The sequence below is a fragment of the Sus scrofa genome, chromosome 15 (genome assembly GCF_000003025.6).
Source record: "Sus scrofa isolate TJ Tabasco breed Duroc chromosome 15, Sscrofa11.1, whole genome shotgun sequence".
NCBI classification, from domain to species: domain Eukaryota; kingdom Metazoa; phylum Chordata; class Mammalia; order Artiodactyla; family Suidae; genus Sus; species Sus scrofa.
The window spans coordinates 108,597,034-108,624,288 of record NC_010457.5 but is presented as its reverse complement, the minus strand read 5'-3'; the positions used below and the strand labels follow the sequence as shown (position 1 = coordinate 108,624,288).

The 27,255-nt window shown below is 38.7% G+C and overlaps 1 protein-coding gene across 6 annotated transcripts in view; it reads right to left on the bottom strand.

Moving 5' to 3' along the window:
* PARD3B (par-3 family cell polarity regulator beta) overlaps positions 1 to 27,255 on the bottom strand; it is a 1,031,031-nt gene that overhangs the window by 289,199 nt on the left and 714,577 nt on the right. For all 6 annotated transcript variants that reach the window (XM_021075042.1, XM_021075045.1, XM_021075043.1 and 3 more), the window contains 2 exons: positions 19,470 to 19,676; positions 18,492 to 18,729 (listed from right to left, as the gene is read on the bottom strand). In XM_021075042.1, coding sequence (XP_020930701.1) covers positions 18,492 to 18,729; positions 19,470 to 19,676 — 445 coding nt within the window. The remainder of the gene's footprint in view (positions 1 to 18,491; positions 18,730 to 19,469; positions 19,677 to 27,255) is intronic.

Genomic DNA, 27,255 nt, shown 5'->3' with positions numbered 1-27,255 from the left:
ATAAAAGAATAACGCCTGTTTATTTTTGGGTGTTTTTGTTTGTTTGTTTTTTGCCTCATCATCCTATTTGAAATCACCAGCTTTCTCATATTATAACTTCTAACTTCACCAATTTGAGGTTGAATTCAGGTTAGCTCTTTACTTTTTTCAAATATAGGACAAAAATGAATCAAAGATGCAGTGCTAGCTTTCAAGTAAGCTTAGGGGTAAAAGGGCATAAGGTTTGCAAACACAAAATTACTCAGAAAAAGAAGGAATGCATGCCTGTCTCTACACATATCCATGTGGAGAGAAAGAAAAAGAGATAAAAAAAAAATGCTTGCGCTAATGTGGTAAAATGCTAACATCTGAGGAGTCTGGATGAAAGGTACATAAGAAATTTTGTAGTGTGTATTGTAACTTTTCTGTAAGTCTAAAATTACTTCATAATAAAATTTTTAAAAATCTAAGTTCTCAGGTTAAAAAGACATAAATGGGAAAACAGATCAAAGAATATATAGACTTAGTATATAAGTATGCTCTCAGACACAAGTACTATTGGCTCAACCTTGTAAATCAACAATCAATACTCAAACACTTATGTTGTTTAAAGTCACTGGTCTACTGGCAACATGCAGCAATATACATTACAAAAGCCATCATCTCTAAACGATATTAATGTTTCAGCTACAGCTGTCATCAATTATTTAAGACTCACTTCCTAAGCAGGTTGGTAGGCTAGAAGGCAAGATTTTTCAGAGAAGGAAGAGAGGATTATGGAAAGAAAACCAAAAATGATTTTATCCTAATAAGAGAATGCTCTCTGAGCAACCCAGAACCCATGTGTATATACATAAGGGACTATTTTCATCTGGTGGTCTACCTACCAGATATAGCAAAAAAATATGACGGCCCAAAGGAGGCAAATCTCCCTCAGGCTATATATGCCAGTAAAATAAAGGATCAACTTATTGAAATATTGGCCCAGCTAGACTTTCTTCCATTAACAATCAGTTGAGACACATTTTTAAAGCAATAGCTTAAATGAATGGCTGTGTGTCTGTAATAATTTTGACTTAAAATGTCAACTGTATTTGAGATGCCATGTGCATTTAATCAATGTCTCTATTTTGTAAAATAAATATACTTCAATGTGACTGCTGTGCCAGCTATAAATCATAATTCACAAAGACAAGAACATCTTCTCTTTGCTATTGATAGTTGTTAATGACAATACTGATTAAAATTGTATCTGCCTGCCACATTATTGTTAAACAGGATTTTAAAATTTCTATGACATCCTATAACCCACCACTATTTCTCTTTCTGCTGATACATCTCTTTTGGAATAAAATGTGATAGATTTAAAGTTTAACAATGAAAATGCAAAACTTTAGACCAGAGCTATCGGTAAGTTTAACCTCTATCTGCAAAATGAAGAGAGTTCCTTCCATTAGAGATTCCAGTATTCAAAGGATTTGTTTCTCTCTTTCAGAATTAATACTTGAGTTTTTCAAAATGAATCCTTTGGATTAAAAAAACAAGGAGTTCCCATTGTGGCTCAGTGATGACGAATACTAGTATTCATGAGGACACAGGTTCAAACCCTGGCTTTGCTCAGTAGGTTAAGGATCCAGTATCCATGAGCTGTGGTATAGGTTGCAGACATGGCTTGGATCCTGTGTTGCTGTGGCTGTGGCTGCAGCTCTAATTGGACCACTAGCCTGGCACTCTCCATATATGCCATGGGGGTGGGCCTCAAAAGACAAAGTAAATAAAGAAATAATAAGATTTTATTTTAGCGGTTATAGGCTTCAAGTCTGCTTCAAGGAAATTAAACCCAAAAGCCTCTGGCCATGTCTCACTGTAATGCCCCTTTCCCCACTTTGAGCAGCCTGGGCTGTTCATTCTCTACTAGGGAAGGAATGTCGCCCATTCCTCACCCCCTCTAACATAAACTGTTTCCCATGCAAATAATGTATCCTGCCCAAAAACCAATCAGAAGATTAAACATATATGCCCCATAAAGAGCTCAAGCAACACTCAGCCCTTATGCACAGAGTAGGGGGCTGGGGCAGGAGAAATTGGGTCTCCACTCAGGTCCGCAGCATGGGGATACAAAAACAATTGTAAAGTGAGGTGAGCCCCCCTTTTCTTTTACCCACACTCTCTCTGAAAATGTATGTTTGCCTTAATAAATCTGTAAAACATCTGCTGTTCCAATGCTTTGTTGCAGTGGGACGGGGATCCAGGAAACTAATTCTATCATTCTGGAACAAATTCTATCACAACTCCAAAAGAAAAATACCAATTGTCATTTAAAAATCAAGTCAGCCTATAGAAGCATCAGCAAGTAGAAACTGACTGTTAGTTACTATTTCTAGAATGTATTTCTTAGAATCAAGACTGAACTCAGTAATCTACTGTTGAATGCATCCTAATGGGCAAGGCAGTGAGCAACAGCCAAGTCGGTGTCAGATAAGCCTGATCCTATAATGGGGAGGGGGATTAGGTAGAGTCCTACTAATCAAGGTGTATAATGGCTAGAGGAATCACACAAAGATACAGAGAAGTTGGTCAACTAGTCTAGAAGTGATCCATTCAGGCATATTCCATCAGCAGCACAGGCCATGACAGTGAGGAAAGCAAATGTCAGATAAATACCTGAAAGTCAGGTAAGTTACACAAGGTTCAAGGAAAAATATTCTGTAACTAGACATATGGGGCTGGAAATGGAGCTAGGAATGAATGTTTTGGGTGTGACCTGTCAGAAATAAGCAAATTCCACTATACCAGGGCTCTAGTCCAACATGAGGGGTTGTAGTGGGGCCTACATGGGATTGAGGGCACCAGGCAATGCAACTAGGCAGACCCCAGAGTAAAAACCATCAAGGTTGGAAGGTAGTACTTTAAGAGGCATAGTTACTCAGAGCTTTGTAGTCTACTGAGCTCTGTGATGAGTCTACCAGATGCCCGAAGTGAAGAGCAATTACACAAAGCTGACCAGGGTCAGGGGAGAGACTGCCCATAACCTATTTCTGTGTTTAGTTCAAGAGACTAGGGCCAGGAGGAACCTGAAAATTGGGTTACATTTATGAGAAGACATAAGGGGAAGGCAAAGGGAGGGAGAATGAAGCAAGGGCAGAGGTACTGGGAAGAAAAAAAAATCATAAGACATGGCTCTTATATTCCAGGTGGCACAAAACCAGTGGAAAAGATCAAGATGATCCAAACCAGTTCAAATGCAAGTCTGGAGTAATCAGACTCTTCCACTAGGTATGGCCTGAGCATGCCGAGACAGAGAAGATGTTGGGTGGGCTGGAGTTAGAAGGCTGACCAAAGAGTCAAAGTCTCCGGGGAGGGAGTTTAATCTGCCTGAGGCAGTGAGAATGGCCTACCTTGTCCTCACATCTGCATTTGTTGCAGAGATTCCTTGGCACCTTTGCTTATTTTTTTAACAGTGCAAGAACTGTCATCTGTAAGAGTTCCTGACGTGGCTCAGTAGTTGATGAACTTGACTAGTATCCATGAGGACAAGGGTTCGATCCCTGGCCTTCCTCAGTGGGTTAAGGATCTGGCATTGCAGTGAGCTGTGGTGTACATCGCAGAAATGGTTTGGATCCTGCTTGTTGTGGCTGTGGTATAGGCCGGCAGCTGCAGCTCCGAGTGCACCCCTAGCCTAGGAACTTCCATATGCTGCAGGTGCAGCCCTAAAAAGACAAAAGAGAAAAAAAAGAACTGTTATCTGTATATATGTTGAAAGCCTAGGTTTTGGGATTACTCTTGTTTGTGTGTGTGTGTATGCGTGTGTGAGTGAGTTTCTTCCCCCCTACCTTCCTCTCCTCAAATTGCAACGTAGGGAAAGAAGTTGCAATTAAAAATAGTAAAACCTAATTAAGGGAAGAAGGTAGAATACATGGGGAAATATTCTGATAGCAATTTCCAATTAACTTGCCAAAGAATCTTTACAAAAGTGGGTCAATGATCATATCACTCTGGACATTAAACACCCTGGTAGAGGGAAAGCAAAGACATGGCAGAAACATGGAAGAGACAGCATCAGTAGACTGGCATGGAGTGTCTTGGTCAAAGGTCTAGAAAATTGGTCAAAGCCGTCCCTTTCATTTTACAGTCCATCTTCATCATAAAAGCTGTTCCTTCACATACTTTGAAAATTCCAGGAGGCAAAAGGAAAGCAGAACAAATCTATAATATTGATTTTCTACTATACATTGACTTGAGTTCAAATTTAAAGTGGAAAATTACAGTCCCTGGGGGAGAAGAAACCTATCAATGGGAGGAACTAATACCAAAAGCCCCAGAATTAGGGTTTTTACTGTTCACTGGTGATTTTGTCTGCAATCAGAGTCACAAAATGTTATTTCTGGTCAATGCAGCCTTCAGCATTCTCGAGTTTGGAATTACATAATATTTTAAAGAATTCTTTTGTTGCCATGTGGGATGCTGCTTTTAGCCATTCTCTGCTGAGACATTTTGACTTTGATTTCTGGAGCTACATGGCTTTTTTTCAGATACTAAGAAAGCTTGTGTATGCCCTGGGAGACCAGAGAGCTCAGGTACAGGCAAACACAACAAACTAAGATAACAGAAGAGATCACTCAAGTTTTCTTTTGTAGTTTCCACTCTTTCATATGGTTTTTCAATTTGTAGTATAAATGTTTCAACTGGGTGGCATTAAAAGTAAAATTACTTTCTATTTTCATTTTATTCTATGAAGAATTTTGATGACTATATAGTGATATATCATCAAAGGGTGGGGAGGGAGGGAGGGAAGCAAACAGATTGAATTGGCAATATGAACCAGGGTGACCCACTGTCCTGATTTGCTTAAAATTGGGTTTTTCAGTATTTGAACTGGGAAGAGCTGGTCATGCCAATGCAACCAAAGGGCACACTGAGGATGAATCCATTTAAAGTCCAAATTTTTCATTCTGCCTCTAATTTGATTTCCTATTTTGGCAACTTGAAGGTTTATAGTCTTGGGCTATTTCCTTCAATTCAGTGCCACTTCACCTTGCAAAACTGGCTTTTCAGATGCCAACACTTACCTATTTATGTCTACAGACTCATGTATGCTATAATTATTTTCAGCCAGTGGCCAAGTAGTTGATGACCACAATGATAATTTATACACATATTGCAAGTGTATAAAAAGTTCGTGTCTTCCAGGCACAGAAAAACTTCTATTCAGGAAGGCAGTTACATAGCTAATTTTAGATATTATGATATCTCACTTTCAATATTTTTACTAAGTATATTTCAAAGGTTTAGCCATAGTGTTATGGGATTCAGAGATATTCTGGTTATTTAAAAGGAGCTGAGCAAATTTTATGTCACTTTAATAAAGCCCTACCTCATTTTAAGGAAAAGGTGCATATACCAAGAGAACATATCTGACTCGTTTCCTAGGTTGTGTCCAAACTGAAAACACCACTTATTAGACAAACAATTAATATTTGCTATATAAATACAAATATTCATTCAAGTATTAGAGAAAAAAAGAAATAAAAGATTGGTGGCATACTTTCCACATGTTTTATACTTAGCAGTTGCTTGCTCAATGATATTGAACAAATTATTTCAAAAAAGATTAAGGATTGCTCCATCCGACCTAGAAAATAAGTCTGGAAAAAGATACTGAAAATCCATTTATTTAGAAAAGGCCTGGGTTGGGTTTTTTTGGGGGGGATGAAGAAGTAGTGAGAGGTTGGAGGTCACACATCTGAATTCTAACCACAACTAATGGTCCTAACCTCATGATTTGGTTCCTAATTTTAAACCCTATATTCATTGGCAATAATTTCATATTTATGGGTCATCTTAATTAGATAGTAAGTTAAAGTAAAGGGTTCATGTTGTATATCTTTTTCTGCGTTTCCCCAGAGTAGCATTTAATAGATACTAAAGTAATGAAATGATTGGTAAATTTTTTCATATCATTTTAGAGGGATATTCATCTTTCCTACTGTTAAAGTACTTCAGGGAGGTCAATTCCACAACCTATTCATAAACCTCATTACAGTGCTTAACAACCATCTTCTTTTTTATATCTAACCTCATTTTTTTTTTAATAGTGATCATGGCCCATTTCTCTAGCCCTGTCCTCAGTGGAGATGGTGAACAGCTGGTTACTATTACCAGTTAACTCATCTTTCAACCTTTTCTTCCAGCAGAAATTAAAAAAAAGAAAAAAAAAATTAACGTCCAATGCAGTTTACCCTCTCTCTTATTTCTGAACCACTTCCACTGTTTTCATTATTTTCAATACCATTATCTAGAATGACTAAAGGGCACAACACATTAATATCCAAATAAGTCTACCCCAATTAGCACACCTTATAAACCAGTCAGTCAGCAAAAGCTTATTAAAGGCCAACACTGTGACAAGCATTGTGAGGAAGTCCCTTTGCTTAAAGGAATTTACAATCCCACTGAAGACACGAGACAGACATGTAAAACCCAAGCTGAAACCCTGTGGGTAGTACTACAGGAGCAGACTGGATGGAGCGCTAAGAGTTTTGATGAGAGAGACATGCAAGTCAAAGAAGGAATCACAAAGGAGAAGAGGCTGAAGGTGGGTTCAGGACTCTGGGAGAAGGAAGGGAGGTCATTCCAAGAGAAAGCACAAACCCAAGGCTTTACAAAGCTTGTTTTGGATAATAGTGAGTAATCTGGCTAGACTTTGAGTTTGTAGAAAGAAACAGTAAAAAACAATGATAGAAAAAGTAATTGGAAAAACAACAGGGAGAGTATTGAATGCCAAGCTAAATTACTTTATTTGTATAAGTTAGGAGTTCCCAAATGGAGGTTCCTGGGACTAGATGCAACAGAATCATCTAGAGATTCCCAGGCCCTAGCTTAGACCTGAGGAACCAGACTATCTAATGATAAGGACCAGTGATCTATAAATTTAGCAAGCTCCATAGATGTCTCCTCTAGAGTCCAGCTGGATTCTGGGGAACTATTAAGTAATTGGGAATCATCTCAGCCCCCACAGCAGAAAACTACTAATAGATCATGTTTTTTTTGGGGGGGGGGTGCTTTTTTGTTAGGGCACACCCACAGCATATGGAAGTTCCAAGGCTAGGGGTCGAATTGGAGCTGCAGCTGCTGGCCTATGCCACAGCCATGGCAACACAGGATCTGAGCTATGTCTGCTACCTACACCACAGCTCACAGCAATGCCAGATCATTAACCCACTGAGTGAGGCCAGGGATCGAACCCGTGTCCTCAAGGACACTAGTTGGGTTCTTTACTGCTGAGCCACAATGGGAATTTCCTGATTATCTTTTAAGAACATACTATGTGTCAGGTTTTCATATATCATCTGGTTTATTCCTAAAGCAAATCTATTGGGTAGATGCTATTATTGCTCCAATTTTACAAAAGAGGAAATCAAAGTACAGAATTACTGGTAGTTGCTCAAAGATTTGAAAGACTGGTGATTTGAACCTAAACAGAATGACTCTAGAGGATCTTCTCTTTGCCACTGTGCTAGATTGCATTTGAGGGCATAAGGTGTTCATTAAATCACTGATAACTGAATGAATGAATGATTAGCAGCTATGCCTAGGATGAACTGGAATGAAAAAAGGAAGAAAGCAGGCAAATCGGTTATGAGTCTATGGGAACAATCTAGTCATACATAACAAAAAATGTGACTGGACTATGGCAGTGGGAATGGAAAGGAGAAAAAAAAAAAAAGGCCCAGATGTAGAAGACAGCATTTTGCAAGTATCAACAGGATTGCTGGCTGCTGGAAATGGGAAGAGGGAGGCATCCCGGATGTCATGGGATTCCTGGCAGTGCCTCAAACAGAGTCAGGGAAGTCAGGATGAGCTTGTGACTTGGGTGGGTGAATGATAAATTAGATTTTGGACATGTTGAAGCTGAGGGTGAGGCAGGGCCACCGTGCAGAAATGACCGGCAGCTAGCTGGAGAAACAAAATTGGATTGCTTCCAAAATCCTAGTGGCTGTTATTTAGCATGGGTGAGATAATAGTTCTAGACGTGCAGTCCAATAATGTCTGTATATCTCATATCCATTTTTCCATTTGCATATCTACTATACCTGTTTTTAATTCTTCTGGGTAGCCTCTTATTCTATGAAGAAAACAGGTACAGTTATTATGCCAAAAGTTCAAGTCTTTTCCACTAAGCATCGCATGTTATTAAGTTGCTGTTTTATGCACTGACTTCGAAAAACTCAATGAATGGCAAAAATAAAGAATTATGGGTGTATGAAAGTATACACAGAATTATGGTGTCAACACACTTTTAGATGCTAATACAATAGTAGCAATGATCAAGAGTGGTCTTAGTATTGTTATCAGTTCAAATCTGTCTCCTAGGCAGCCTGTTTCACTTCACTTTTCATCCTTTATTATCTGCAAAGTAAAGCTGCTATTTGCTGCATTCATCTCCCATGCATCTGGAAGATGGATGTTAGTAAATTACATTCAAGTTCTCAGATAAAAGGTGCTAAATAAAGAACTAATTCCATTTTTCCTTTAAGCAAATTATTAAATCTATACATGTCATTATCTAATAGTATTAAGTAAACATCCTACAAGGACATGACATTGTGCTGGACATGGCACAAAGCAAATTAGGCAAATACAGTCTCAACTAGGAACTTATGAGTGTTTATATATATGAATAAAACTGTTGTTAATATGTTTTATTAGTTATTTAATATGAGTATGCAAATGCGTCCATTAGGAAGCCCTTTGCATTTTATTAATCCAGCATCTTAAATGATGATGTTTCACCTTAGATGCTAATGAAGTTTATTTATTAACGTGTATTTTCCACTTTAGTGCTTGTGAAAGTTCTTTTCAGCATAGCAATTTCTTTAAAAGTTAAGCCAATTTTTTTTTTCCCACTGGACTTTTGTTCTGATCTGTTAACAAATCTAAGCCTCATTATCCAAGGAAAGGAATGAGGTATAGGGGTCTCTTCTTCTTCAGCACTCTTTCGTAATTCACATTAACGTTAATGGAAGCTGTGCACACATATTAAGAAGAGAAGAGAATCCTAATTAAACAAATAGCCTTTCCGTTGACATTCTCCGTGATCATTTTTTATTGTGATAAGTATGAGAAAATCATCTTGCTTTGGAAAGCCACAAACAGAGCTACTTAGGAATCAGCTTACATGGGAGGGAAGACGATGAACAGCAATCAGCCGTTAGAATGATTTTGAAAACAAGCTACCCGTACATTTTTATACTAATTAACTCCATCCATGCCCCTCACCCTTCTATGAACACTCCCCGCCCTTCCCCAAAAAAGGGACGATAAACATTCACAGACGTGCTTGACAGCTGAAAAAAAAATTATTAAAGTCAGACACCAAACAAACTCTGCATGCTGGGCACTGTAGCAGCTCATTTGTCTTTGCACTCAGCCTATCAGAGGAGTAACCCATCTGTCTCTAGATCTTCTTTTAGTTAAGAAATAAATGTCAACCAAGCAACCCTAAATTTGTTTGATCCAAATTTAATTTATACTTTTTAGTTACTGTACTTGCATCTCTCTCCATCATTTTATATCACTTGCCCTATTCACAGAGGCTCCCTCTCCAATTCTTTGCAGTCTCCTGTTCACAATCTATTCATATTATGATGCTAATTTTCCCCTCTGGTGCTTAGTTGCAAACGAACAAAAGCTAGGGTGTATAATACATAAATATATAAATATTATCAGCGATCACACCACTGGGTTTAATGGAAGTCAATATCGGTATATTACACTCTCTACTTTGCAATTCCATTATGGGCTCAACACTGCTGGTCATAAAAAGTAGCATTCTGAGTCCAGGCCTGTGATAGTAATAAGGAAAAAAAAAGGGTCATTGCTCTTCCCAACTCAAATGAAAAATTAAAATTGCTAGGGCACTTAGCTCAAAGGAAAATTGGCAAATTAACAAAACGAAGAAACAAAATATTCATGGCTCATGCTGTGAAAGAGAAAGTAAATAATTTAAGATGGACTGTGAGGTGAGAAAATTCAGAGTTACCAAATGAGCCTAACTAAATTCCAGTGTGCTTTCAGCTTCTATTTCTTTTCTTCTACAGTCATAAACAGCTATGAAAGAGGATGGATGGCTGCACCAGTAGTAGCCTTTGACATGAGAATTTATTTATTTTTGCCACCTTCATATATTTCTCTTAAACTCGATATATGCAGCCATTTTACCCTGATCTGCAAGGCTCTGTGTTTTCTGTGTATTTCTATAGCCAGCATGAAGCTGAGTTATGAACTTTGACCTACTGTAGCTTTCATTTCTCATCTGAAATTTCATGTTTCAAACTGGCCGCTACTTCATGAAACCCAACACCTTAACGCCAGCTTGTTGGCCTTTTGCCTTTGGGGAAATGACTGTTAAAATTTCACTGGCCTGGCTACATTAGCAAGGTTACCCTTCATACCCATAAAGTTGAAGGGATAACCAGATATCTTACAACTAGAAAGAGGTAACGACGGGCACGGCCGCATTACACTCACTGGGCTTGAGACCTGTAATAGCCACTTTGGGATCAAGGGAAGGAGGAGAAGTAAATGACAGATATGTCATGCTCCCTAGAGATGTAAGGGTTCAGTCGATCTAACCTAATTTAAAAATCGAGTCAAAATGTCTCTTTGGGGGTAATGTATTATAAGACAACGTCCAAGGCTGTCCAATGAAATAACTGAGCCATGCATGAACAATCTCAAGTCCATTCTGACCCAAAATATAGGAAGGAGAAAAAAAAAAAAGAAAAAGAAAAGAAAACACAAAACATTCTCTGTTTGAGTCCACTTTCTTCTCTCCCTCTCTCTCTTTTTTTTTTTTTTTTGCTTTTTAGGGCCACATCTGCCTCATATGGAAGTTCCCATCTAGGAGTCAAATCAGAGCTATGGCTGCTGGCCTATACCACAGCCACAGCAACATAGGATCCAAACCATGTCTGTGACCTACACCACAGCTCAGGGCAACACCGGATCCCTGAGCCACTGAGCGAGGCTAGAGATCAAACTTGCATCCTCATGGATATTAGTCAGATATGTTTCCACTGAACCACATTGGGAATTCCCTGAGTCCATTTTCTATTTGTATTTAGCAATAGAAAGTTTTGCTATTCCCCCGAGAGATGAAATGACCTTTGAAAACAGTTCATGGTTACCTTTAGAAAGGGGTGACCCAAAGCTTACAAAATATAAATGAATGGTTTTAGTTTTATCATTAATTCTTATAGTTTATTATGAAAAATTGGCCAGGCTAAAGACAGCATGTCCGGCTGAAATATATAATAGCAATTAGAGGAAAAATTAAAAACAAAAGCAGAAATTTAGTGGGCTCTAAGTCAAAGGCAACGTCTGCTGGTTGGCTGACTGAGGTGGAGCCTTGAGGAAAGACAAGAAGGGAAGTGTACACAGCCAGGCACCATACTGATAGCTTTGCTCATAGAAACTCTTTAACCTCACAACAACTCAGAGAGGATGTGTTTTTATCCCTAATTTACTGATGAGCAGACTAAGACTCAAAGGGATTAATGAAGGCCATGGAGCTTATAAGGGGCAGATTTTCAACTTGGTTAAGAGTTAATTTGGTGGTGGTGATGTCTGTGTTGCTGTTTGTGGGGGTGGTGATGGTGGACAAGGGTGTGTGTGTATGTGTGTGTGTGTGTGTGTGTGTGTGTGTGTGTGTGTGGGAGTGTTCTTTTTAAATAATTCATAGCAGATGTCATTACATAGCGTTGCCCTAGCTTCAATAAGATATATATATATAGGCATGTATTTGTGGGTTTAGTTCCAGACTATGGCAGTGATATTGCAATAAAACAAGTCACACACATTTTTTGGTTTTCCAGTGCATATAAAAGTTAGGTTTACATTATACTGCAGTCCATTAAATGTGCAATAGCAATATGTCTAAAAAACCATGTACATACCTTAATTAAAAATACTTTATTGCTAAAGTATGTTAACTATCCTCTGAGCCTTCAGTGAGTTGTGTAATCTTTTTGCAATAGTCAAAGCCACTAATCACAGATCACCATAACAAATATAATAATACTGAAAAAGTTTGAACTATTGCAAGAATTATTAAAATGTGACACAAAGTCATGAAGTGAGGAAATGCTCTTGGAAAAATGGCACCAATAGACTTGCTCAAGGCAGGGTTGCCACAAACCTTCAATTAAAAAAAAATATATGCAAACCAAAATAAAGTGAAGCACAATAAAAATGAAGCATGCTTGTAGTATATTTTAGTATGAAATAAATGAAATATAGATGTTTTAGTATTTGCAAAACTTAGAAATAAAAAGTCGATGCCTCTGGGAGTTCCCGTTGTAGCTCAGTGGAAACAAACCTGATTAGTATCCATGAGAATGTGGGTTTGATCCCTGGCCTCACTCAGTGGGTTAAGGATCCGACATTGCTGTGAGCTGTGGTGTAGGTTGCAGACGTGGCTCAAATCTGGCATTGCTGTGGCTGTGGCATAGGCTGCACCTCCAATTTGACTCCTACCCTGGGAACTTCCATATGCTACCCCTGCAGCATGCACCCCCCAAAAAAAGTTAATGCCTCTGGATTTCCAAAAATGCCCTCATCAAAGGGTTTACGATTTAGGTTTTTTGATGTAGAAACTGAACCAGTTATCCTGAGGTATACCTGCACTAGCTGAGATAAGAAGAAATAATAAAAAATATTCAACTGACGGGCTGGGGTGAACAGAGTTCATCTACAAGTCAGGTTCAACATTTAGATTATAGACCATGTGTCTTCAAAATGTTTTCTTCAGGTATGATAGGGCTTTACATACTAAAACAGACACAATATGTGTTAGCTTTTTGTTATAGCTTTATGTGAAATTGGTTTATAAATATAACCTCCCCATATTCATATACTACAAAAAAGCAGGGGCGGGGGGAAGGCAAGCATAAAGAGATTTGGCATTAGTACTTCAGTGTGTTAAGTTCTGATAAAGTATCTGCTAAAAATTCAGGGTAGTCTGGGCAGGCGCACACTCTGTTAGGTTGGTGGACAGTTACTGAAGGTGACAGGACACCATCTCTTCTGATTTTACCTTCTTCTCAGCACCTGCTACAGCCCGGAATAATCTCCACTATTTTGAGTGAGTTGTTTATTCTCACTCCCTCACTGGAATGTAAATTCCACAAGAGCAGGACCAGGAGGTCTTGCTCAGCACCACAAAAACTGACTGTTGATTCCCCTTAGTCGTTTCCTAGGCAACCATCCCACCACTCCCTGGGAAATTCACTGTTACAGGTTGTTTACCTGTTTTGTCATATTGTGCTTGTTTCTGGTTGAAACTCACCATGAGAGATTCAAAAATCTTTGTTTTTCCTTCTGTTAAGATTTTTTTTTTAAGTACCATTAGAGTAGGGGCTTTATTGCCGTCTTCCCAGTGCTTAGAATAGTGACTGAGGCAAGGCAGGCCTCTAATAAATGGTGTTACATAAAAGAAGAATAAAAATGAACATGCTTGGCAAAGAGAAGGCATTCAATGTATATTACTAACCCAATGAACATGGGCAAAAAAAATTATATATATATATATAGTCTTTCCTAGGGCTGTTCCCACGGCATATGGAGGTTTTCAGGCTAGGGGTTATCAGTTGGAACTGTAGCTGCTGGCCTACACCAGAGCCATAGCAACTTGGGATCCGAGCCGCATCTGCAACCTACACCACACCTCTCGGCAATGCTGGATCTTTAACCTACTGAGCGAGGCCAGGGATCAAACCTGCAACCTCATGGTTCCTAGTCGGATTCATTAAAAACTGTGCCACGACGGGAACTCCATGGGCAAAAAATATTAAAAAACAGAAGTGAAATTCCAATTGACAGGCTTTACGCTTTGTTCTTTGTTAATCCATCAAAAAGGAGTGTCTGGGCAAATTTCTTCTTGTACCTAATCATACCAAAGGTATAGAAAAAGGTACTTGATTGACATCAAGCCTTTCCATTTAGGGTCTAGAACAAGCTGAGAGTCCGGAGACTTTGGAAGTGAGTGATCAAGAGATAATAGAGACTATGATATAAAGGAATGGATTTTAAACACAAATCTGTGACAGAATTCCGTTCAAAGACTGTATGGATTAACAAGGTTATTAAACAATTAAGAAATAAAGAACTGCCTTTTGGATTTTCCGCTCTAGACAGGGCAAGATTTTCTTAGCCAAAGGATATTTCTTCAGGACTTAGAAACCATCTAATAGACCCCAGGAAGGCGGTGTGGGACTGATAGCCAGAGAGTTGTTTATGGAGGGGATTTGAACTTTACCCTTTGGCTGCATGGAGCCACCGGTGGTTTTTTCTGCAGGGTAGTGCCATGGAGAGTATAGGAAACACATCATAGAAAAATGCAGACATCTTGAACCTCTAAAATTCTCTTTCAATAGCAGGTAAACAAATGATACAGGGAAACTACTGAAGTTGGTAGATTCTCAAGCTGCATATTTTTCTACAATAAATCACACCCCGTGAAAAAGCTGTAGTTGAATCTGCAAGGAGGTAATTCTGAAATCAGCAAAGCATATGCATACTAGAACCAGACAGCACATGTAAAGGTATGAATTAATGAGATTCCCCCAGAATTTTTCAAAAGGATTGGGAGTAGGTTAAATTAACTGAGCTAAGCTGTGCTACTACATGCCATTAACACAAAGGGACTGGCAAATATCAGAAAAGCACCTGACACATAGCGTTTCACAAGCAAGAGCAAAGCCAAGGCTAACACATTTTTATTTCCATGATGTATAGCATGGTGAAAGAGAGAGAGGCAAAACTTCAGTCCCCGCTCACACCCTTGGCTAAGCACCACTGTCCATGGTACAACTGTGCAACCTACATTTAAGCCCTATGTTCAAAAGAGTTTCTGTGAAAGGCAGATAGTGGAAAAAATAATACATATTTAGAGCACACATTAACTCCTAGAGATCCTTAGAGCAATCAATCTTTTTTTAAATAAGAAACTAAGTCAATAGCATCTGAGCAGCAGATGAGAACTAAAGTAAAATCTGTCGGCTAATGGTAACAGCCTTTGTCTTCTTTGTTGTTGAAATGTGCATGGAGCAGCATCTCCAATATGCTCACAAACTCAGATGCAAAAGGCTACAGAAAACAGTTGCTATTTTTACATCGGAGATAAAACACCACCTTTTGGATCTTAATTTTGCTAAAATAGTAGAAAGAAACAAAATCAGAGTTGCTAGATGTCTCAAGGATCCAGGACTTGTGATTTCTACCAGGGGAAAATACAGAACTATTGGACAACAACAGGAAGAGCCAGCTGTATACTCTGGGCAATTGAGTATGAACCTGCCAAGTCAAATCATCTGAAATAAAATATAAAGTTAAGGCTTAATCTAACAATATTCTAGAAAATGGGATATGTGAAGCTCTAATAGTTTTTACATTTACAGACTACTCTAGTTAAATCTTTATCATTTTCTTCTTTAACACCTTAAAGAGAAGTTTTTGCCCTTATAAATTACTCTGATATGGTAGAAGTATTAATTAATTGTGATAAAGCCAAATGGTTTTCTATCGATGCTACAAAAAATTAACATGAACTTAACAGGTGTAAATAATAGAAATGGGCTGAAATTAGGAGCTGGCAGACTGCATTCCTTTCTAGAAACTTTTCAGAGAGAATCTATTTCTTTCCCTTTTCCACCTTCTAGAGGCTGCACACACTCTTTGGCTCATGGTCCCTCCAGTCATATACTGCATTTCTCTATCTTTCCTCCATAGTCACATCTCCCTCTTCGATTTTCAAGGTACCTTGTATGGTGTTTGGTCCACTGGGGGAAGTTCAGGATAATCACCTTATCTTAAGGTCAACCTTAAATTCCACTTGCAAACTTAATTCTCCTTTGCCATGCAATATGACTTATTCCCAGGTACTGAAGGTTGGGACATGGACATCTTTAGGAAGGCCGTTTATTCTGTGTACCACAATAATTAACATTGACTGAATGTTTGTTACTTGCCAGGCACTGTTCTAAGCAAGTTAGATGTAATCAAGCAACTCTAATTCTCCTAATGATGGTAGATTCTATTGATATTCCCATTTCAAGTTGATACAGAAAGAGATTAAATAATTTGCCCAATGTTACCTAGATGGACAGTAGAGAGGCCAGGGCTGGTATCAGACTTACACAGAGCCTGCATTTTTAACCCCTGAACTTCATAAATTCAAAGGCAATTCTCATCTGAATATATTGCAGCTGGCATTATTGTATGCCATTGTTATTATCGGGATGCCTAGCTCATAAATTTTAGTGATCATAATAGTTCCCCAGAATAAGGGCAAGTTTAAAATTTAAAATGGCAAATGGAAATACAGAGTCTACAAAGACTACCAGGAAAAACAAATTTATGTTTATGGGAAATCTGTCCACTGGTGTTAATACTATTTGTGTCCTTAAATCTCTCTTTGTACTTGCAAAGTGATATCTGTATCTATCTATCTATAGATAGATAGATCTATCCATATATATAGTCATATATATCCATCTATATAGATATAGATATATCTAGATGTATATCTACATATAGAGATATTATATGTTAGTGGATATATATAGATTATATATATGTCTGAGTGCACACACACACACACATATATATATATATATACATGTCTGTGTATATATAACTATATATACACACACGGGAGGAGAGGGGGGGTTCTTATATGAATAACAGATATGAATATGGAGTGGGAGTTTCCATTTCTATCTAAAATTTCAGTGGAAGATCCCAAACTGAGAACACGTGATGGCAAATGGCCCCCAGCTTTCCTAAGAAAGATATCACCTAATGGTTTAATAAGAGGTACCAAACTGGCCCATCCACTATCACCTCCCACTCACCTTCAGCCCACTGAATAGAAGGGTAGATATTGAGAGGCAGATTTCCTGTGATGGGGAATTACAGGAGTGGAATAGGTAATGGAAAGAGGCGATTTCCCCTCTCACTACCAAAAAACTTAAGTGAGGATGCAACAAGAAAACCCCTTGGAGAATCTGGAGGCAATTATGCAAAAGGAGACTTGCATCCCCCTTTGTACCTGTTTGCTTGATGATCTGAAGACACCAGCCTGGTTGGGGGCTATATTGCAGGTGAGGAGAAAGGGGAGCAGCGGGAACAGGCTACATTTCCATCACGTGGAGGGGCGAGAGTTCAGCATTCTAGTGAGCCAGACAGATGCTCTAGAAGGAAGTTAGACTAAAGCCACCTTGAACCAACATCTTCCAAGAAGTCTACCATCTGGGGTAAGGAGACTTCAGGGTTATGCTATCTGAAATTAGAGGGTCCTAGGAATCAGTGGAAAAATAAATCTCCTATACCAGTGATTGGTGCGGGAACAAGTTCTCTGAAAAATCCACAAAAGTGGCCCATAAAGGGCCCCTGACCACCAGACTATACCAGATACACCGGTTAAGCCAAACTCTTTATTTTAATAAAGCCCTTCCCTTCTCCTGGTTTCAGAGAAACAGGAGAAGGTGAAATCCTGCCTCCATCACACTGCAGGGCCCTCCATGGGGTGGAGGCATGAGGGGCAGGGAAGAAGAAGGTGGTGATTGGTACGAGATGGTAGATTTTTAGCCCCTGACAAAGAGGTTGTTTTAATACCCAGAAGTGACCAGAAAGCCATCAGCCAGAAAACTGACATGTCATCAAATCAGGGACATTGTGACAGCATCAACAGAGTCTATTTGAAGGTTTTCGATGGTCAGCGGACGGACTGCCTATGACATCTTGTCTCACCATCTGGTTGAGTTAGACTGCAGGTATACTAGCCTCATTTTCAAAGTGAGGACACCAAGACTCAGGGAAGTTAAGTCATGTGCGTGGAGCCCAACAGCTCCTGAGCGGAGGGTCATGGACTAAACTAAGGCTGCCTGATTCCAGATGCAAGGACGTCTCCACCACACCATACCACACCACACTGGCTCTGCAGGTGCCAACGAATGTGCCCACAGACCCAGCCATGAGCACACCTGGAACCACAGGGGGTGGGGTGGGAGAGGGATTGTGGTTCGTCTACCCTGTCTTCTGTCGTTCAAAGGGGGGCTTCTAGAGGTCACAGCTGAGGACACCCTCACTTCCTGCTTTCCCTGTGCTGACAGAAGAAGCATTTTCTTTTCCCACGTAATGCCTTAGTGCCAAGGCCTATGGGCACTGCCCATGCCTCTACCAAGCATTGGCCTTTCTTTGACAGAGAGTTATGACAGCTTCCTGTCATCACCATGAGCTCAGGAGCCAACCAAGAAGGTTCCTTCTGCCTCTGCAGAAAAGAAACAGGCACAGTTACCAGTTTAGATTTTAGCATCTAGCTGAGGAAGAAAAGCTTTTTTTTTTTTTTTTTTTTTTTTTTTTTTTTTGAGTGTATACAAATAAGCAATTTCACCAGGAGAAACAAAACCAAACCAAACCAACCCAGCTTTGCTTTCAGAGCACATCCCTACCTCAGCATGGCACCAAATCCCTTCCTCTTTATTTTTCTTTCTGGATCTTCATTTCCCTCTTTCTGCTTCTTCTCCTTGACTTTCAATTTGCCCTTCTCCTTCTTCTTCTCCTTTTCTTTTGTTTTTTTGATTTTCCTGGCTTTATTTTCCACATTCTCTAGCTCAGAGCTCCCCTGAGGTGCCAATTCACAATTCAGAGCTCCTTGGCCAGAGTGAGAGCTCTTATCAGATAGACCATCTGCACAGAGAAAAAAAAAATATATCAGTACACATGATCAGGGGCACTTACTGTTAGGATCCCAGGAAAAATTAAAATGTAAAATACAGGAGAATGAATAAAAGCACTCTGGAATTCTACCCTCCCAGTGACCATGCATACATTTTGAAGCAACAACTGCCTAAATCTGGTTACTTCCAGCAAAGTTTGCTGTTGGGGTGGGAGACTCTGGTTGCTTAGCCCGTAATATAAAATGTTTGATATGTCCTGAAACACTGATGTCTCTGAAAGCAGCTCGTTAACCTTGATCAACTCAGAAAGCCTACATGGTGGGAAACAAACAGGCTGAGTTTATTTCCAGGAGAAGTTTTTGCGTACAACTATAACCCAACTGCTTCTACCCAATTAATGCAGTCAGTCCTCAGGTCAAGGCTGCATCTAATGACTTGAATAAGAATGTCAAGAAATGCATACTTAGTACCGCTACCCTAAGGGTAAATGACAGTTGGTCCTGGTAGGAAATTGAAGGAGAACATTTTTTTAGTGGTGGCGCTGTAAAATAAATTGCATATTGCGTTCTCCAATTCCATGTTCGTTAAGCCAAAGGGCAAAACATATCAGGAAAATGAATTACTTTTAATATTAAAAATATAATTGCGATCCTTAAATCATTTTTCTCTGTAGTTAAGCACCCATTCTTGCCTACGATTCGCAGATAATAAGGAGAAGAAGAAACCATTTAAGGAAGCATGTTGCCCTACCAGCTTCAAATTCCTCTGGTCCGTCATAAGATTTGTCAATGGCAGCTCGGAAGCTCTCGTTGCAGCCTCGACCTCGGACCATGTGGGTCCGGGGCCGGTGGAAGGGAAGTTCGTTCTTCCTGACCTCGGCAACAGCTGTCTGCAGGCTCTCCAAGGAGCTGGATTTTTTCAAACCCAGAGTGGGTCCAAAATCTTTGCCTGGAGATTCTGGGGGAGGAAAAACGGGCAAAGGTCAACCTTCTCCTAAGGAGGCAGCACAGTACAGTGGGAAGGCTTGCTGTTCTCTTTCCAAAAGTAGCAGGTTAAGTGGGTGGGACTCAGCATTAAATCTCAGCTTTGCCACTTTTTGTGACTTTGAGCAAGTACTTTGAGTTTGCTGAGACTTAGTTCCTTTTCTGGAAAATTGTTGGAAGATTTAAAATGATGATACATGTTCTGCATAGAAATAAATATGCATGTGCATATACGTGCACATGTACATACATACACGAATGTGAAAGGCTAGAGAAGTCTGTAGAGATTATACGTATGAGAGTGTGTATATGCACACACACATACACACAGAGCACCTAACATGCTGACTGCTTCTCGCACAGTTCCTATCCCAAGCACTTCCAAATATTGTAGTTTTTTATTATTTCCATCATTTCTTTATTTTTAAAGTTTTCGAAACCAAAGTATAGTTGATTTACAATGTTTCTTCAATTTCTGTTGTACAGCAAAGGGACCCAGGCATACACAGAGGCCTTTGCTGTACAGTAGGACCCCTTTGCCCATCCATTCCAAATGTAACAGTTTGCACCATTGTTTTTATAATTATTAAGCAATGTATTATACACAAAAATCAAAGAGCATTGTAGATGACTGTAACATTTGTGGTTAAACACTTTACCTTACCCCATTGTGTTGTTACTGTACAGCAAATGCAATTTATTTAGTCCACAAAGCAAAGCAAGAAAGAAAACAAGTTTTCTGTGTCGATGCTTATTGTACAAAATGCATTTCTATTTGGGTATCTGGAAAAGAAGCCACTTTCTTCGTATGACATAAGATTTCCACCCCCCCCAAAAAAAAAAAAAACACTTAGGTGAAATTTAATAATTTGTGCTCTGCTAGGTATTTTTTTTTATGTGTAGACTTTTGATTTTTATTTATTTATTTATGTAATGATTTTTTTTTCCATCATAGCTGGTTTACAGTGTTCTGTCAACTTTCTCCTGTACTGCAAGGTGACCGAGTCACACGTACATATATACATTCTTTTTCATTTGCACAGTTTCTCTTGCCCAGTTACCTGCCCCCTTTCACCCATGCCTTGACCTCCATTCCCACCCACAGCCAGGCTCCTGGTTGTCTGCAACAGGATTAGGCTATATAAATACCAGCAGCACAAGGATTATTTTAAAGATGGAAGGAATTCCAGGGGGGGCTCTTTTCCACCAGGGTCAAAGCTCATGATCCCCTCTAGTTACGAAGGAGATTATTGTCATGAAGGGGCTACAGTTGCATTTCTGGAAATGAAATACTTTTCAGTTTTTCAATAGCTATAGATTGGGTACATATTAAGGGCTGTGTACATAAAGCACCTACTTCAATGCTTAGCATGTAAGCCTCAGGAAATGGCACTATCTTTTCTTACTGTGATCACTATTTCTGCTTCTACTAATGTTGCCACCATGAACATTATAACTAGCTGCTTAACAAAATACTTGTAGGTATTACTACAAGTATTCCTTGTAGGTAAATACAAAGTATAACAAAGGTATAAGGCCTATATAGACAAGCATAAAGCGCATAAAGTTAAAAAAACACAGTCTCCGATACGTTGCGAATATAGTATAAGTCAAAAGAATGACCATAATACTAATAAGTAACAATGTAGGGAGTGCTTAGCCCTATTTTAAATGCCTTACCTACATTAACTTACTACAATCCTCATTGTTGCTCCACAGTCAGTATTGTTCCCAATTTACAGATGAGGAAACAGAATAATGAAATTCCTTGGCTAAAGATACATACTTAAACATCAGAACTGGGAACTGTCGTCAGTTAGCCTAACTGCCTTTTCTGCCTTGTACTATATAAAGTTATAATTGTCCTCTGCCTGTTACTTGATTATGGTCAAGCTACTTAAAATGGCCCCTAATTTCCTCATCTCCCAACTAAAACCATTAGTCTAGATTAGCCCTGAGACCAGTCAAGCAGACAAAAATGCAAAACTAGACATTGTTTTATAGTTTCATCATTAACTTCCTGGAGGCAATTTTGCACTTTGAACAAAATATGTGATGACAATAAACATTGCATTTTATAGGCAACAGTGTATCAGTAATAAATGCAACAGAGATGGGACTAAGCAAAAAAAAATTATAAGAAATTTCAGGGACAAATGTCAGGTGCCACTGGCTAATTATAAATAGTAAGAATACATAGCTACTAAATCCAGAAAGAGGCCTGTTTCTTATAGTCCTAGGAAGGAAGGTAAGTGGAAGAAACAGAAATTGATTAAGATCATTTTTGACAAGGAAACAAAAAGCAACATAGAGGCTTGGGGGTACTAAAGCAACAGCAAAAGCTTTGGAGTTTACAGAAAACATTTTACACAATCAACCCCTAGGGATCTGACATGAAGTTTGGTGAAAACACAAAGATGAAAACTAACAGAGAAAGCCTAGTTCCTCTGTCAACAATGGTAACCATCTTTTATTTATTAATTGCCATTCAGGAGATTATATTAGAGCCCAAACTGTTAAGTATTCACGTCAACCATTAACAGTAAATTCCGGGGAACATGAAAGTGAATAAATCGTCCAAGATATAAGGCATGTTATCTAAAAGGAGCTCATCTAAAGCTCAGCAAGAAGTCATATTTGAGGAGGAACAAATACACTGTTACTCATTCTAAGCAAACCAAACATCAAGGATTCATGGGTTTTGCAGGATTAATAGAGCCAGTAATTAATTCACTTTACATAAATAGAAGTCACAAATTAGAAGTGTCAACTAATGTCAGCCAAAATTATAACCCAGCTCTGCTGGATGAAGTATACAGCAAAACTGAAAGGAGAAAGGGCAATTGAGTCTTGGTTGTAAATGTGGATTCAGGGATTTTCAGGCTTGAAAACAACTTTCTTACTTATTTCTGGGGAGTAAATAGGATATAGTAGTGGACAAAAAGGCTGATGTTAGAGAGGAGAATCTGAAATCAGGAAAATCCTTACAAGGACTTACAGGTGCACTGAACTGTCTGAATTGAATCTCCAAGTGAAAGGGACTTTGTCTAGGGTTCACATTTCCTTTACATGTCCAAAGCTCCTAAGGGGGAAGGTCAAGGTTCCTGGTTATAAGAGATTTATTATGTCACCTGATGGCATCAGCACTAAATGTCAACAGAACACTTGGAATAAAGTGTTTTGTCACATAAAGATCATATGTGAATACAATGAATTGTCACGTTCAATCTTCCTTCCTCCCTGCCCTCATCAGTTCCAGCTTAGGTTGGTGTTGCATTGGAAATTCTTTACTTTTCAGAATGGGAAGAATCAATGTTTATTTTTAACCTAACCAGTTACACAAATTATATATATATATATATTTTTTTTTGCGGGGGGGAGGGGACTAGGCTCCCACTAAAGGTAGAGTCTCTTTGAAGGGATAATATAAAGTGAGTAATTAATCAAAATCAAAATCTCAGTCACTCTATCCCAATGAAGTCATCCCCAAAAGTGATGACTTCTTACATTTTCACCTGTAGCTGATATGACATTGGCTGTGGTTGATTTTAAGCAGTTGGCTGAAAGTGATTTCTGAATATCACATGTTATAAGCCACAAGGTGACTGTGTCCAAATTTGAGCATTTGCTTGTGCCATTTTGAGTATCTACAGAACTAATATGAACATGACTTTTCAATACATCCAGGCCAGTTACGGTTAGTTGTAAATGCCAAGAAATAAATCTTTTCCCAAACTTTAACAGCAAGGCTGTATATTTTTTTTTAACTTAGGACTTCTGTGTTTAGTGACCATGTTCTCTAAGATCCAGATAAACTTATCGATCTTCCCATCAGAGACATGAACTTGACAGTCACAAATTTCTCAGAATAAATGATAGCAAATGTTATCAAAGAGGGATCTTATATGCTAAAAGTTATTTTCAGAGTGGTGTAATAATATTCTTAAAGTTCCATGTGCCCAAATTTTCCTGAAAAGTCTACTAAAGAAATATCACTGAAATAATCTTTCTTAAGATGCTGTGACATTTTTGAAGATTTATCTGTTCCCAAGTAAAGGATTGGCTTGTCTTGTCCTGGAAGCCTTCCCTATACAGAGTGGAGGGAAATTTCAGGGCCATGTTTTCTGGCTCCGCCAATCTCCAGATACATTCACTGCTTCCCGCCATCCAGAAAAACATAGTGTTTTGAAGAGAATGGACACAACAGACCCAAACTAAAGATTTGAAGGAATTCTACCACCATTTTTCCTGTGAGCACGAAACAGGTGGTGAGAGGGGCAATAGAGAGCTACTGTCAAAGTGGGAGATACCTCTGCAAGAGAGTCTTAAAACACTGAGAAACCTTAAAACACTTCCCTAGCCTTCTAGGTAGAATGTCCCATTTTGACACACTGTAAAACCCAAAGTCCTTCCCACAGGATTGTTTGGAGGTGGACCTGTTTTCTGACGCAATCGGGTATTCTTGCCTCTGCCCTGTGAGAACTGATGTTCTCTGAGAAGTGATGTTGGTTCCCTGCAAGGCAAGTGATTAGGATGATAGAGAATAAAACTTAATCTCTAGAATATACAAGCAACTTATACAACTCAACAGCAAAAAAGCTAACCACCCAATGGAAAATGGGCAAAAGACCTGAATAGACATTTCTCCAAGGAAGATGTTCGGATGGTCAACAAACACATGAAAAAAATGCTCAACATCACTGATTATTAGAGAAATGCAAATCAAAGCTACTATGCGGTACCACCTCACACCAGTCAGAATGGTCATCATTAATAAGTCCACAAATAACAAATGCTGGAGAAGGTGTGGAGAAAGGGAAGCCTCCTGCACTGTTGGTGGGAATATAAACTGGTACAACCACTACGGAGATCAGTATGGAAATACCTTAGAAAACTATACATAGAACTACCATATGACCCAGTAATCCCACTCTTGGGCATATATCCAGACAAAACTTTCCTTAGAAAAGACACATGCACCCGCATGTTCATTGCAGCACTATTCACAATAGCCAGGACATGGAAACAACCCAAATGTCCATCAACGGACGATTGGATTAGGAAGATGTGGTATACACACACAATGGAATACTACTCAGCCATAAAATAGAATGACATAATGCCATTTGCAGCAACATGGATGGAACTAGAGACTCTCATCCTGAAGTAAGTCAGAAAGAGAAAGACAAATACCATATGATATCACTTATATCTGGAATCTAATATAAGGCACAAATGAACCTTTCCCCAGAAAAGAAACTCAGGGACTTGGAGAACAGACTTGTGGTTGCCAAGGGGTGGGGGAGTAGGGTGGTTGGGGAGCTTGGGGTTAACAGATACAAACTACTGCCTTTGTAATGGATTAGCAATGAGATCTTGCTGAGTAGCACTGGGAACTATGTCTAGTCACTTATGATGGAGCCGGATAATGTGCAAAAATAGAATGTGTACATGTATGTGTAACTGGATCAACATGCTGCACAGTAGAAAAAATTGTATTGGGGAAATAACTATTAAAAATAATAATAAAAAATAAATTAAAAAAAGAATAAAACAGTCTAGAGAGTAGTGATTAGTAATGGGTGATGAAGCAGACAGGCTGTGAAACATCTCAACTTCCACCCCACCCCCGACTCTGCCACTAATTTTTGAGTTATTAAACTTCCTCGGTCTCTCATCTATAAAATTTGTATAAGTCAAGAATGGAAGACTGTTTGGCATACAATAGGTACTTCTAAAGCACTGGTGATGACGATTGTCACTGTTGCTTTTGCAACAAGTCAAAATATTTGATTAAGTGAAGGTCTGGCACACTTCATTGGGTTCGATCTGTTATTGCACTTTTTTTTTTTTTTTTAAGGGCCACACTTGTGGCATATGCAGGGCACCAGGTTAGGGGTCTAATTGAAGCTACAGCTACCAGCCTACACCAGAGGCACAGCAAGCCAAATCTAAACCGCATCTGCAACGTACACCATAGTTCACAGTAATGCTGCATCCTTAGCTCACTGAGTAAGGCCAGGGATCAAACTTTAACCTCATGGTTCCTAGTTGGATTTGTTTCTGCTGCACCACAACGGGATGGGACTCTATTTAAACAAAATTATTCCTTCTGCAAAAAAGCTGAAAAGGGTACTGTAAAGAAATACCACCTTCTTTTTTTTTTTTTTTTGCCACCTTCTTTTTTTTTTCAAAAGTTAAACTGTTTTCCCCCAAACAACTCCTTAAAGATTTTTCTTTTGAAATAAGGTATGTATGTATACTATATATATATATACTATATATATATACTATATATATATATATATATCCATCTGTTCATTACATATAGAAGCTTTTCTTGGGAAAATTAATAGTAGAGTCTTGGATGCCCTTCCCCTCAGGCTATAATCATTTAATTAGTCTGAGATTTCATTGACAATGTTTGAACTTCTCATTTTAGCATTAAAATCTTGCAATAAAAGAATGCCTTAATTCAGAAGACCAGTAATTGGATCTTCCATTATTGATGAAATTGCTTCCAATACATTCTTATTAAAACATAAAGAATTATTTGGGGGACGGTATATACTTTCAGATACAAGGCAAGTTTTTCTCCAAGCTACAGCTTTATAATTAACAAATACTTATGATAAATTAACAATAAATAATGTATTAATTTGCACATTTCAATAACATCAATGGCCCTCAAGGCACTTAGTGAAAATTAACTGAGTTAGAGCCCCTCCCTCTAAAATAAAGGAATTGTGCCCAGTGGTAAACTGGGGATCAGAATGATTACAATGCTATCCAGGGGACACAGCATGAACTTGAGAAGGCCATGAATTCCTCAGGATAGCTTCCTTTCATTAACAATTTGGCCTTGCTGTATTATGAGCAATGAACTTAGGCAAATACAATAGAAATGCTTTACTTGCTTCATAGGGAGCTATGATGTGACATTAACAGCCTTAAACATCTTTGAATGAAAAATTACTATAAATTCCAAGTGGGAAGTCACAACTCCCACTTTATTCTCCAACACATCCCATTTTGTCTTTTTCTTTTAGATTACACTTACTGAAAATTTTGTATTTTTGATTTTTTTTTTACTAGTTTTCCCTAGAGGCAAAATGTCTTATGTGCTTTAATAGATATCATTGCAAATCCATTAGCCAAGAAAAAAAATTCCCATAATATCCAAATGTATAATTTCCCAAATTATGTTATCTGTGCTAAGTGTGTCCATAATGGGCCTAATTACCTTCTTGCCTATCTCAGTATTCCAAATATTGATCATCATTCCAAGCTTATCATGGGTCTCTGTTTCCTATTCATTACCATAGGGCATAATGTAATCTGGTTTATACATTATCTGCTGTCATTTGGGTCTCAGCTCTTTTACTGGCAATTTCTAAGTTCTCTAGGAGCAGAGTTCTTTTGTTTTTTTGTTTTTCCTTTTAAGTCTCATTAATCCCAGGGTCTTTTATCATTTCCTGAAATTCGGGTCAAAATGTTCTAGGATGAACTTCTCATTAAGATTCACATATTTGCATAATCTCTCCTACTCTGTC